Source organism: Aegilops tauschii, chromosome 7 (genome assembly GCF_002575655.3).
Source record: "Aegilops tauschii subsp. strangulata cultivar AL8/78 chromosome 7, Aet v6.0, whole genome shotgun sequence".
NCBI classification, from domain to species: domain Eukaryota; kingdom Viridiplantae; phylum Streptophyta; class Magnoliopsida; order Poales; family Poaceae; genus Aegilops; species Aegilops tauschii.
This window is the reverse complement of record NC_053041.3, coordinates 531,939,592-531,953,201: the sequence shown is the minus strand read 5'-3', so window position 1 is coordinate 531,953,201 and position 13,610 is coordinate 531,939,592. Positions and strand designations below refer to the sequence as shown.

General features: G+C 43.8%; 3 protein-coding genes across 4 annotated transcripts; 2 read left to right on the top strand and 1 right to left on the bottom strand.

The window, feature by feature from the left end:
* Positions 1-1,832: 1,832 nt before the first annotated feature.
* Positions 1,833-5,140, top strand: LOC109785891 (F-box/LRR-repeat protein At4g14103). Of its 2 annotated transcripts, XR_012189547.1 has the most exons (3): positions 1,833-2,870; positions 2,948-4,464; positions 4,609-5,140. XR_012189547.1 is itself a non-coding variant. In XM_020344472.4 (2 exons), exons 1-2 carry the CDS (start codon positions 1,911-1,913, stop codon positions 3,041-3,043), a joined length of 1,056 nt encoding a protein of 351 aa, XP_020200061.1. In that variant the 5' UTR covers positions 1,833-1,910; the 3' UTR covers positions 3,044-5,140. The 2 variants fall into 2 exon arrangements, 1 of the variants encoding a protein (XP_020200061.1); XM_020344472.4 differs by having other exon boundaries at positions 2,948-5,140.
* A 2,327-nt stretch (positions 5,141-7,467) lies between these two features.
* On the top strand, positions 7,468-10,583 carry LOC109785893 (uncharacterized). The gene is made up of 11 exons (XM_020344474.4): positions 7,468-7,698; positions 7,811-7,904; positions 8,016-8,065; positions 8,142-8,191; positions 8,282-8,390; positions 8,467-8,527; positions 8,618-8,670; positions 9,054-9,146; positions 9,469-9,532; positions 9,732-9,839; positions 9,927-10,583. The coding sequence occupies exons 1-11, from the start codon at positions 7,672-7,674 to the stop codon at positions 10,169-10,171; spliced, it is 954 nt and encodes a 317-aa protein (XP_020200063.1). The 5' UTR covers positions 7,468-7,671; the 3' UTR covers positions 10,172-10,583.
* A 356-nt stretch (positions 10,584-10,939) lies between these two features.
* On the bottom strand, positions 10,940-12,933 carry LOC109785892 (protein BONZAI 3-like). The gene is made up of 7 exons (XM_045231528.1): positions 12,912-12,933; positions 12,741-12,817; positions 12,541-12,666; positions 11,742-11,906; positions 11,561-11,674; positions 11,234-11,330; positions 10,940-11,115 (listed from the first exon to the last, which is right to left on the bottom strand). Exons 1-7 carry the CDS (start codon positions 12,931-12,933, stop codon positions 10,940-10,942), a joined length of 777 nt encoding a protein of 258 aa, XP_045087463.1.
* Between the last annotated feature and the right edge of the window lie 677 nt (positions 12,934-13,610).

Here is a 13,610-nt window from a genome sequence, read left to right as displayed (position 1 = left end):
GAAGACTCCCCGCTCGATGAGCTAGTCATGTGGCCTGGCCTGCCACTGGTGCTGGCTGAATCGACCCGAGTACAGGTCGTCGTTCCCCTGCCCGAGCCCCAGCCGGAGTAGGAGTCGTGGCCACTAACGCCACTAGCAGGGCACTCGTGATCGTGGACGTCCACGCTCTCGTGCACGCCCGAGTGGGTGGGCTTGCAGCTGGCGCAGCAGGAGGCAGCATCGAACACGCCAACGCTAGCGCTAGCGCCACCGTGGCGTATCCATGGTCGGTGCAGATCCACATTGACCTTACCGACGAGAACAACGTTGCGGGCCACTAGATCTAGGTTTTATTTGTGTTTTCTATTTTCTAATTAATGTACAAACGGACTTTTGATGACAATGTCTATATTTCTAATTCGAAAATTGGGTGTCTGACGCGGTTTGTTTTTTGAAATACCCTCAGACTTTACTAATCAACTGAGAAGAGTTACATCTTTCAAAACAAAGGGCAATAGAAAAGAGGGTGGATCACCATCCCAATTGAAATCTAATTGAGAATCATAAGAGCGCTTCGCCAGTTGGTAAGCAACACAATTTGCCTCCCGGGGGCAGTAAGAAAAAGAAACTCATTTGATCATTGTGGCCATTGCAAAACATTCCCCAGCATGGTCGTATGAGGACTTTGGTGTCCGCCTGACCGACCTAAATGATCAAAAAGACAAAGAGCAATTAATTAAGAAGTACTTCTTGCAGCAGCCCTACAAGGGTCATTTTTGGTGGCCTGGAGCACGCTACTTGTTGTGTGCTGGGCGCTTCCTTGAATTTTTCTGTACGTGTTCTTGGGTTTTAGATGACCTTCTGTTCGGTTTTTTCAGTTTTTTGCCCAGTTTTCTGGAAAAGATTTATTTGTGCGAAAAACATTTTTTCTTTTTTTTCTGCGAGAGAGGCACAAGTTACTTCTCGTGGATGCACAAATTTGCTCCCGTGAGAGTCGGAAAGGGAAAAAAATATATTTTTCTACCTTGAGAGACACAAATTTACTTTTGATGGAGACACCTATTAGCTTCCGCGAGAGGCATCGGAAAAGGACAAAAAAGAGGCATCGGAAAAGGAAAAAAACACATTTTTTTTCCTACCGCGAGAGACACAGATTTGCTTCCGCGAGAGGCAGAACTATGCCTCTCGAAAAAGAAAAAAGGCATTTTTCTCATCCGCGAGAGCCACATATGTACTTCTTGTGGAGGCAAAGAGTTGCTTCTGCAAGTAAAGCTGTACCTCTCAAAAAAGGAAAAATACATGTTTGTTTTTGTGAGAGACAAAATTTTGCTTCTTGTGGAGGCAAAGATTTGTTTTCGTGAGAGGCACAACCTCTTCGGAAAAGGTAAAACAAGTGAAAAAAAACGTTCTTTCGGTTCGTGAAAAAAATTCGTCGAAACTATCAACATGGGATCTTGTTTTGAAGATCTCAACATGAGAAATCCAACAGTGAAAACGATTCCGAAATTGGACTCCCTCCATTCCTTACATGTATTACTTCGGCACGGTAAGCCACATAATTATAGACAATTTTGGATGAAATTAATCTTGGTTAAATCATTGATTAGATGCAAGTAAATCATTTAGGTTAGGAAAGGAAGAAATATAATCAACCGGAACAGAGATACTTTTCTTTTTTCTCAACAAGAAGAGATGCATAGAATCGGGTGAGAGATACTTTTTCTTTTTCGTGAAGGGTAAAAAAAGAAATTACGAGGAATTAGAAATGCAACTTACATAATGAAATTTATCAAAAAATAAATACACCTGAAACGGAGGGAGTATTTAATTAGTGATTTCGCAAAAGCCGGACAGATTGGATTTCACAAAATCCCCGCACCATTTTGCCAACTAAACACAGACGCATTCTCTTTCCCCGGCTGGCGGCGGCGATGGCTACCCGCAGAGCCAAAAAGCGAAAACGGCAGGAGACCGAGTTGGTCTCCGGCGTCCGATCACCGGCGAGCGGCAAGCGCGAAGTCGGAGAAGGTCCCGACCTGATCAGCAACCTACCCGACGACGTTCTCTGCGACATCATCTCGCTCCTCCCCACCGAGGACGGCGCCCGCACCCAGATCCTCTCCGCCCGGTGGCGCCCCCTCTTCCGCTCCGCCCCGCTCAACCTCGACGTCGAGCTCCGCCGCAAAGACGAGCCCGCCCCCTCCGGCCTCGTCTCCCGCATTCTCGCCGAGCACCAGGCGCGCTGCCGCCGGCTTGCCCTGATCTGGTACGGCTACAAATCTGACGACGTCTTCCCATTACTGAACGGCTGGCTCGAGTCGCCGGCCTTCAAAGGCCTCTCCGAGTTCGATCTGTGGCTAAAGCACGAGGAAATTTGCCAGAAACTTCGGTTCGTGCCAACGTGGGATGTTCCGTATGCGCTGCCACTGTCCTTGCTCCGGCTTTTGCCCAAGCTCCGCGTCCTCAGCATCAAGTGTACCTGCTACGTGATCCATTTCCCCTCCACTACCACCTTGGCCGGCGATCTACATTTCCCCGAACTCAAGCAGCTCACGCTCAAAGGTGTCGTCGTCTCGGAGGGCTTCCTCCATGGCCTTCTTGCTGGATGCACCGTGCTGGAGAGCTTGGTACTTAGTGGATTGGAAGGTGCCCGTGGTGTTCGGATCAACTCGTCCACCCTTAGGAGGCTAGGGGTGTCGCCTGGTTCTGGTTGGACAGATGAATTGTTGCGAGAAGTCATTGTTGAGGACGCCCCTCTCCTAGAGAAGTTGTTCCTATATGGGAGAGATGACGGCCTATCAGTCCGGGTGCTTTGCGCACCCAAACTGGACTTCTTGGGTTCTTTGCCAGAAGGGTTCACCAAAGGCAAGCTTGAAACCAATGTTCTTCAGGTAACAGCAGCTTCTTAATTTTTGTGTTATGCATTGCAGATTCCGTGCTAACCATTTGCGCGTATTACTTAATTCAGGGAATTGTTGCCGTCAATTTGATGAATGTGGTGCGGACAGTTAAAGTTTTGGTTTTGCGCATGTCCCCTCCAAGTGTTGATGATGCCATTCACTAATAGAAAAAGGGGCTTTTGACCCGGTTGGTAAGGCCCTTTAGTCCCGGTTTTTCGTTACTAATGCCTCTCTCCTTTAGTCCCGGTTCTTACACGAACCGGGACTAAAGGCCGCGGCCACGTGGAGCTCCATCTTTAGTCCCGGTTGGTAAAGAAAATTTTATGATTTTTTTTAATTTTTTTGAAATTTTTTTTGATTTTCAAATTTCTGAATTATTTTAACCTCTAATCTCTAATCATCACCCATCCTCCCACTCCCCCAGCCTGAGCACGCTTAACTTTCGGATTCTATTCTCCCTCGTTTCCAAGTTTGCACTTGTTGTTTTCCTGACAATAGTAAGATGTCAATCCTATTAACCCTCAGGAATTTTACTTGAGTATGAAGTGACACATTTCACTGTTTGAGTTTGAAATTATTGTTTTAAAAAACAATAATTATTTAGTAACACCAATATTTCTTGAATAATTAGTTTGACTATTGTTTGACCACAGTTTGACCAGATTTGACCAAAATTCAAAATAACTGAAATAATTATTTAGTAACACTAATATTCTAGAATAATTAGTTTGACCATTGTTTGACCACAGTTTGACCAGATTTGACCAAAATTCAAAATAACTGAAATAATTATTTAGTAACACTAATATTCTAGAATAATTAGTTTGACCATTGTTTGACCACAGTTTGACCATATTTGACCACATTTTTTTCAAAAAAAAATTGAAACTATATTTTTTTCTGTTACTAGTGGCGCACCTAGCAAATGGTGCACCACTAGTAAGTTTGAATTTTTATCGATTTTTTCCACTCTAGATCTTAAAAGCCTCGTAACTTTTTTTCTGTTAGGTTTTTGAGGATTTTGAAAATGTTTAATGGGGTTCCCTAGTTAAATTCGGATGTAACTTTTCGAGTAGATGATTTTTCATATAAAAAACTTTTTCATCCGAGTTCGTATGCAAAAGTTATGCCCATTTTACAAATTTCAGAGAGATTTTGCAAATAAAGTCGAAATTCATATTTGTAAATTTTCCCAACAACTAGACCACATATCACATGGGAAACTTATTTTATTTTATTTTTTGACATTTCCATTATTTTCTTTTGTTTTTTCTAAAACTGAAAAGGCGGTGGGGGGGGGGGTAGAGTTTGAAAATGGAACCTTTAGTACCGGTTCGTGCCATGAACCGATACTAATGCCTCAAAGCCCATTAGTACCGGTTGGTGGCACCAACCGGGACTAAAGGGCCCAGGTGAACCGGGACTAATGCCTTAGCCGCACGAACCGGGACGAATGCTCACATTAGTCCTGGTTCGTGACTGAACCGGGACTAATGTGAATACTGCCCTGTGACCAAAGCCCTGTTTTCTACTAGTGATTGACTTCGTGACATTCTTTCCTTGCTTGGAGAAGTTATATATTTTGGTGAGATTTTTTTTGCAATCAATCTACTTTAGAGGCCTCTTTATCTTATGGCTAGTTGCTTCATTCATTTTCTTCTTGCGCCATCAGCACATCAATCACTCTATGTCGAACAACATCCCAATCTAACTACAAACCGCATTTCAGTTATTCCGGGATGGGGCATCAAAAAGAGCACGACACCATTTTCCACTTGGTTATATTGAATGTTTGGAGCTCCATCTCAAAAAGGTAGTGCTGATAAATTATCATGGATCACCGAGAGATGTTAATTTTGCAAGGTTCTTTCTGTTGAACGCAAAAGTGCTAGAACACATGGAGTTTGCAACACGCAAATCAGAAGATCGAAAGAAACACATTTCTGAATGGATAGCTAGCCAACCAATGAAACTACATGTGGATAACAGGGCTTGTCAAGGTGCTCAGTTTAATTTTACCCATGCTTCTTACCGCGATGACGGGATACATATTGGGCACATACATGATCTCACTGTTAGTGACCCCTTTGATAGATCATTGTGTCGATGCCGTGATGTCGATGTACTTTGAGATACTCTCAGCTGTAGCGTTCTTATTTCACGGCTTGGGAAAACTTTAGATGGTATCTGTAATATTTGACATTTGTTTTGGTTGGAACATCTGTATTTCTTTGCCAATCTATGTTGCTACATCACATGCATATTCCCATTGGTATTTACATATTTGTAGTTCCCGTATAGTAATTCGTATGTGCTCTCCCAGTTTAGACAATGGAGGTGTCATAGTCGTGGGATTGTTTCTCCCATTGTCATCTATACATGGTTAAGCTGATCTGTGTGACTTGGGCACCTAAATTGCCAAATCTGACGTTTTTGGCGCCCATAGCAAAACTCAGATCAGCAGTTGAGATTGGAACTGCACTTTTTCTTGGTATCTGCAGTGATTTAAGCCACTAGTTCTCACTTTGCTTATCATCGTTTCAGTCACATGCTTTATTTACAAATTATGGCTGTTTTAGTTTTATGATGGGACACATAAGTTTTTTTTTCATTCTCGAAGAAAGACCATGAGGTTATTTCTTTTTTTGTGTCCATACTATTTGCGCATCCTGTGTAAGTGATGTGTGCATATTTGGGATGAAAGTTTTCCTACGAGGCGTAAACACATTTTTGACATCAAAGCCAGGATCAAAAGAGAAGTGGGATGAGCCATTGACTTCGTCAATCTTAAGATGTTGTGCCGGATTAATATCTTAAAGGTGCTCATAGGGGTAAGGTTACATGCATGCGTTCATATGGTTGAATATTTATGTGCGTGTATATGAGCATTTGTGTTTGTACTTTGTCCAAAAGAAGTAGGATGCACTGTTTTTCTACATAGCAACAAAAAGGGAATGGGTGCACATTAGATAGTCAGATAGGGCAAGCTTTCTCCTCCATACTTCACTGGTGAGCCCATGGATTCATCTCTCCTCAACCAGCTGCTCTGGTGACCAGTGGTGAGGAAGGGAATCTCGGTGTCGTCGTCCTGGTTATGGTTTTTAATTATCGTAGGTGCGGCGTTGGCAACACTTCTTCGAGTTTGTCTTCCGGGCTTCGATCTCCTCTAGTTCATCCGTTTGGACGTAGTCGATGAAGCTTCGATGTTGATTCCTGTTGCCCCCTTTGGGGTGGTGAGGTTAGGGATCTTCTTCGTGTGGCGAGATTCGATGTCAGATGATTCAGATCTATGCAAGGGTCCAACGACAACGACTGCGGGTCCAGGGCACTGGTCCTTAGGGGGCGTTTGTCCTTACGGCACGTATACGAAGACTTTTCTATTGTCATGAACAAAGTCAAACCGCCTTCGGTAGGGGAGCGACGTGTCGACGGCAGGTTCTGGCGACAATAATCCTGATGTATTTTTATTATATTTGAGATACTTTGTATTTCCATGATGTGATTCTTTCTGCAAAAAAAGATAAGTCATACATATGTAAAGCATTTATTATCTTGACAGGTGAAACACTTTCCCCTATTTTGTTAACACACTACAAATGCACTCACTTCTATGAACACACGTATGCACACTCTATACTGCTATGATCACCTTGGAGATACTGAGCCGACATAGCATGTTGAGATTGACGAAGCCATCTTATAGACCTTCGTAGTTGACGGGAACATCACCTCCCACTGGATGAACATCGCCGAAAGACAAATAAATTTGAGAAAAATGTTCGGTTATAAAAAAACCTAACCATGTGAGATAGATATATGCTAATTTCGCCACTTTTCCATTAACCAGTGTGCATAACGAGCCCTTCCAGCACCCCAAGACGCGAGCAGCATATGTGCCGGTTTGTTACAAACCCTAGGACGACGGTCGACAAGACTTTAAACTCATTGAAACCTATGATTGACTATGAGCAGATGGCCTAGAGATGGTCAGAACCTATGGCCTGCTTCATATCATGGTGAGACTGTCCGTCTCAAAAATAGCTTTTTTAGGGGTGTCTCAAAAATAGCTACTTAATGTTTCTCGAGAAGTGGCAGAGATATGATGTTTTGGTAGAGATACGATGTGCGGTCGATTTTGATGTTTCGACCCTTCTGCTAAAGTTTAGTCGGATCTGACTCATTTGAAAGTATTTCGGTATCTGATCATTTTTCTACCATCAGGGTCAATGACGGTAGGGTATAACAGCTTACCATCAAGCCTTTGACGGTAATGCATGCCCTACCGCAATTTTTTTTAAGTATCAGATACAGTGTGTACTCATCTACTGCCGGGCGCATCGGCGGTAGGAGTACACAGGTTACCGCTAGCCTGTTTGATGGTAGGTCAGCACTGCGCTAACATGGATAAATTACCTATTTTTTTAGGGTTTTTAGCGGTAGCAAAAGGGTTAGATCCCGAAATACTTTCGATCGAAGATCAGATCCGGCTAAACTTTAGTAAAAGGCTCAAAACATCGGCCACGATGTGCTTCAGAGTTCAGACACTGGGGGACCGATATACAGATTTTTTGTTTTTGAGAATAGGTACAGATAGCAAGCCGTATAGAGCGAGATAGGCCCAACAGCCCAGCCCAGCCGCAATCGGCACCTAGCAGACAGACTACCCGCGCCGCGCCGCCACGCCGGCCGCTCCTCCCTCCTCGCCGTCATCTCCGATCGGACCTCCGCGCACACCGCCCTCAGCCCCCGCCGCGCCGCTCCTTTCCTGCGCTGCACTCGGCTTCTCATCGCCATGGGCAAGGCTTCGAAAGACAAGCGGGTACGCGGCCCCCCTCTCCTTATCAGTCAGCTTCTCCCCCTCCCCTGCCCCGCTTCGCTTCGCCGCCCCTCACCGTGCCCGCGACTCGCTTGTCCGCCCGTCGGTTTCCCAGGACATCTACTACCGGAAGGCCAAGGAGGAGGGGTGGAGGGCTCGCAGCGCCTTCAAGCTCATGCAGATCGACCAGGAGTTCAACATCTTCCACGGTCTAGTGTCTCAACCCAATCGGCTCGCTCGCCTTCCTGCCACTTGCTTCCATTGATGCACAGCATCGAATTAACCACAGGGCGTTATCGTTTTGCTGTTCGTGTTTGCAGGAGTGAAGCGTGCCGTTGACCTGTGCGCCGCTCCTGGGAGCTGGAGCCAGGTATTCGCATGCCCAGGTTTTCCCCATCCATACTTTCATATGTTGTTCCATTGCTTTATCTCAATCACACATGCAGGTTTTGAGCCGCAATTTGTATTTACCGGCGAAGCTATCATCTGACGGCAAGTGAGTAATAGCGTCACTGCGAACACACCTTATGTTCCAACATAATTTCATTCTTTGTATCTGATTGTTTCTGTGCTCTGCTTATACCAGAGATGGTGGCCTTCCTCTCATCGTCGCAATCGATCTGCAACCTATGGCTCCGATAGAAGGTGTCATACAAGTGCAGGGCGACATCACCAATGCTCGAACAGCGGAAGTGGTGAGATGGATGGACACATAGATAAAATCTCTGATGAAACTTCTGCTTGCTGTAACAAATGTAAATATGCTTCCAGGTTATCAGGCACTTTGATGGATGCAAAGCGGACTTGGTTGTCTGTGATGGTGCCCCTGATGGTAAGATTGCATTGCTAGACAAGTGGTCCATAACCACGTTACATGTTTTTATGGCACTTCTGGTTCTTATTTTGCTTTGGATGATTGCAGTTACTGGACTTCATGATATGGACGAGTTTGTTCAGTCCCAGCTTATATTGGCGGTTGGTATATTTTTCTCTGTCTCTGCATATCAATTTAGATCAGAGATACTTTTGGAAGCAATTCGCAGTGTCCATAAGATACATTGCCCAAGAATAATGATATCTTAACCCTGCAGTTTATGTTCGACATTCTACCTTAAAATGTTTACTTTCGGTGCAATACCTTATTTGTATTTTTGTATTGAACATTGGGCCATTTTTACCCAACCTTTGGATAATTGGTTGCTGTTTATGTTGTAGAACAACATGGTGTAACACTATGGTTCCATTAACTTATTATATTTTCCAATAGTTGCAGTTTTCCTTGTCTTAGTTTTGCAGATTGAATTTGCAAGTTGCTTGTTTACTTGGCTAATTTGTGTATATATATGTGTTGCATTTAGGCACTGACAATTGTGACTCATGTACTTAAAGTTGGTGGAAAATTTGTTGCGAAGATTTTCCGGGGTAAAGATACAAGTCTCCTGTATTGCCAGGTATTGGTTGGTGCTGGTTTGCTTGTCTGGTTAGGAATTTCCATATGTACTTCAGAAACATTTTGTTTGATCGAGGACGTTAGTCATCAGTTTTCTTGTGTCTTTTCTGTATAGGTTGATTACAAATAGTCTATATTGTTATCCAGATTGTTGCCTCCAGTTTTTCTCTCAATTGTACACGGTAGAGTTGCCATGATATTGCTACAATTTTACACGCTGTTTAGTAGAAGTGGCATTTAACTTACTGATTCAGTCTAGATGTTTGCACAAGGTGTTTATGTGGAAACGGTATAGTGCTTATTGCTATCAATGTTTTATGCAGTTAAAGCTGTTCTTCTCACAAGTTACATTTGCAAAGCCAAAAAGCAGCCGCAACTCAAGTATCGGTAAGCCTTCGTTGCTTAAAAGGAGAATGGGTCAGCATGTACCTTTTGTATGTCTGCCTGCCTATTTTCCCATATGACACGTCATTTTTGTCGCATTACTGATATTCTGATGTTATTGTCTTTTTGGCATCGATAATATTTTCCGCTTGATGGGAAGTGTTGTTTTTTATATGGTCTTAACTTTATGTTTGTCAAACAGAGGCATTTGCAGTTTGCGAGAACTACTCACCTCCAGAGGGCTTCAAAGAGAAAGATTTATATCACCTGTTGGAGAAAGTGGGAACTCCTTCTGGGGCTGATGATTTAGGTACCGAGAATGATATGCTCTACTGCTGCAATAGGCTGAACGTATGATACATGATACCAACTTCTCTATGCTATTTTTCACGTGCAGATTGCAGAAGCGGATGGTTGGAGGGACCAAACAAGGTCTACATCCCGTTTCTGGCTTGTGGCGACCTCAGCGGTTACGATTCGGACCGTTCATACCCCCTCCCGAGCACAGAAGGCGGCACCTACCAGAGCCTAGATCCAGTCCAGCCTCCCATCGCCCCGCCGTACAAAACTGCGTTGGAGATGAAGAAGGCGTCTAGCCACGGTGCTGGCGCAGATACCAGCAAATCATCTCTCGACCCCTAAACTACATTATAGCTGCAGTTTATGCTCATCTACCCGATCGCTACATGGAAACATGTGAATCGGCATGCAGCGACGTTCAGCACATGCTGCAGAGTAGATGCTGAAGTTGAAGCTGAATTTTGGTTATTCATCCAATCTTGAAGGCAATAGCATGCAGTAGAAGAGATGGGATGGTATAAATCCAGCGGTATGCATGCCATGGGCCAAGCAACTCTGTAATGAACTAAGCCTGGGAGGGCGCTCCTATGGATTTTCGACTAAGCTTGGATCATCATTGTAGTACTTTGACTTGTGGTTATTTCTGGTATTTTCCATATTGCTGTGTGTAAGCACAAAGATCCGGATCCTACCAGGCTGGGATCGTGGCAAACGGTGGTTTTTGAGAAATTCAAAAATGAAGTCTTGAATCAAACGCAGTTGATTATTAAGCAATGTGAAGGAGAGTGGCGATTTGGCGCCCAGGGGTATAAAAGGAACCCTTTCTTCTTCCTCTAGCCCAATCTTTCCCATTTGAACTACCCTCCATTAGATCTTGAAAAAGCTCACACCCCATTGATTCCTCCAACCACTCTTGCCCAAACTTTGATGATTCAAAGAGGAATTTGTGACCCCCCTACTTGTGCTTACCAACCTTGTTACTCTAGGAGTTTGGAGGCTGCTAAGCAGTAGGAGTCTCCAAAACACTTTGATGTGCGTAAACCATGGTATATCTGCTAAAAGTGGATACAAACATGCTAAAATACTGTTGTTTTTTCAATACTTTGGTTTTTACAATAATTTGCTGCCAAACACACCCAAATGGTTGGTGGCAAAATATCTCTCGGTTTTTCCAATTGCTAGCCCAAGTTTGTCTAATGTGTGGTAATCCACCGGGCGGGGGCTGGATATGTACTCCACGAGCTGCCCAGGTAGCTTATCCAGCAGACCTTGGAGAACCTTCTGACCTGCACACAAAATTGTTGCCTTTCAGTGATGGGTGTCACAGTTATTTTTTCAGGTCAGGAATAACCACGGTGGTAAAGCAGCCGGAGTTAGTCGAAGGTACGTGAAACTGCTGCTGACCTCCATTTTTCTTCATGCGAGCAAACTGTACAATGTCCCGGCTCGCGACATGACCTGTTGAGCTTTCCAGCCGCTTACCGTAGCCCGCCTCTAGCATCTGACAAAGCCAGGGGGAATTGTCAGATAAACACTAGTGGTACTTCATGTTGCGTTGAAAAATAGGCAGACGGCCTTTGTTCATCAGGCAAACTACATGTGATTAGAAGAATTGTTTCTGGTAGGTGCAAGTGAATTCCTGCATCTTTGTTTGGACGCATGGCGGCATCGCAGATGCCGTTAAAGTGCCCTCATAAAGCTCAATTCTGAAAATATTCAGTAAACGTGTACCTTAATTTCTGTGAAATCATCATCTCCTACTCCCACAATGAGAATTGATAGCGGCAACTCTGATGCCCTCACAATAGAATCTATTGTTTCTTGCTTGTCGGTAAATACTCCAGCCTGCAAACAATGCTTGGGTGAATTTTGTGAACTAACAGAGATCACATAAGGATATCTGATTACATACCGTAATAATGAGCAAGACCGAATATGTTTTATTTCCGTTTTCCACAGAATGGCTGACAATTTCTGCAGCTTTGTTGATCACGGGCCCAAACATGGTTGGCCCCGCAAGAGAAACCACTTTTAGAGTAGATTCATAAGCTGCAAATACCTCAGTAACTCCTGTGAGCTGTGATAGGAATAGACAAGTCCGTAAACATCAAAAGGCGGTCTGAGAAATTTAAGTGCTATCAGCTGCAAAAAATGCACTAGATCTGCAAAAGTGATATATAATAAGCAATATAATTAAAATACATCAGTTATTCTGTACTACTTCCTCCGTTCCAAAATATAAGCCCTTTTAGAGATTTCAATATAGACTGCATACGGAGCAAAATGAATGAATATACACTCTAAAATATGTCTATATACATCGTATGTAGCCTGTATTGAAATCTCTAAAAAGGCTTATATTTAGAAACGGAGGGAGTATTATACACGTTGCTCTAATATTTTGGCAGCATTCAGCAACAATTCTGGAACAACATCATTTTGTAGGACGATATATCTTGTGCCAATAGGTCGAACATGATAAGAACATCACTACTTTGTAACCATGATATTCATGAGTCTAACAGGAATCTAATTTCTGAGTCAACAATATCTGCCCGCTAACATTTGCAAGGAAAGCCAAAAACAGAAGGGTATTGGAAGCTTAACAGAAGTGGGCTCTGGAGAGCTATGTTCTTGTGTGTGAAACATTAGTTGTTCAGTTAAATACTACTGATGACAAGTAAATGAACGAAGTACATAATGAATCTTACCTCCTCATTGACCAAGTTGAAACAGTATGATAGATGATGGCCTTGTATAGATGCACCAAAACCCAATGCTTGAATTTTGCTACCATTGCCATACAACCGCAGAACTTTGCCGACCCCTTGTATTGCCTGGTTCATCAAATGGTTCAATGAGAAGGTGTTCAGTTTCAAGAATATCCTATTGACGTCGTAAAATTCCTAACCTGCTGGTATAAGTTTAGACTGCCAGAGGGGTCAATGTAGTGCCAAGACCATTGTGAACCAGGATTACCATTACTTGCTGGAAACACAAGCACCAAAAAAATCGTAAATTGACAACAAATCGTTAACATAGCTACATAAAAATCATTTAAGCTGTTAATTAAGAAACTAACCTGTAAAATCTATAGCCACCATAAAGTTGAGCTCAAAACCGTAGGATATATAGTCCAAGAAAGTATATTTTACCTTTTCCTGGAAATTATCCAAGAACAATATTCCTTTCTTTCTTTTTAAGAGCTGTCCTTTAAAAGAACAAAGGTTGCTTACATCAAGAGGCTAGATGGACTGATTTTTTGTTAAGTAGATTGTGTCGTATAATTAAAATCTAACCTTCCTTTGTCGAGGTCGAGCTTCTAGAGGAGAAAGCTTAACTAGTGTGGCTCGGGCATTTCATCGAACACCTCACATGTATAAGAGGTGAGCTAGAGCACCCAAATGCCCTTCCTCGCCGGCCAGCAAAAACAGAGCACTGTGGAGTGCTCTGCTCGCCGGCGATGGGGTATATATAGGCAACTCATTTGTCCCGGTTCGTGGCTGGAACCGGGACTAATGGCCATCCTTCTGTCCCGGTTCCTGCCACGAACCGGGACCAATGGTTGTGGGCCAGGAGCGAGGCCCATTGGCCGCGGTTCGTGCCAAGAACCGGGACAAATGGGCCCAGACGAACCGGGACCAATGCCCACGAGGCCCCGGCCGCCCCCCTGGGCTCTCGAACCGGGACAAATGCTTCCATTGGTCTCGGTTCGTGGCAGAACCGGGACTAATGGGCTGGCCAGGCCTGAACGAAAGCCCCTTTTTCTACTAGTGCTAGC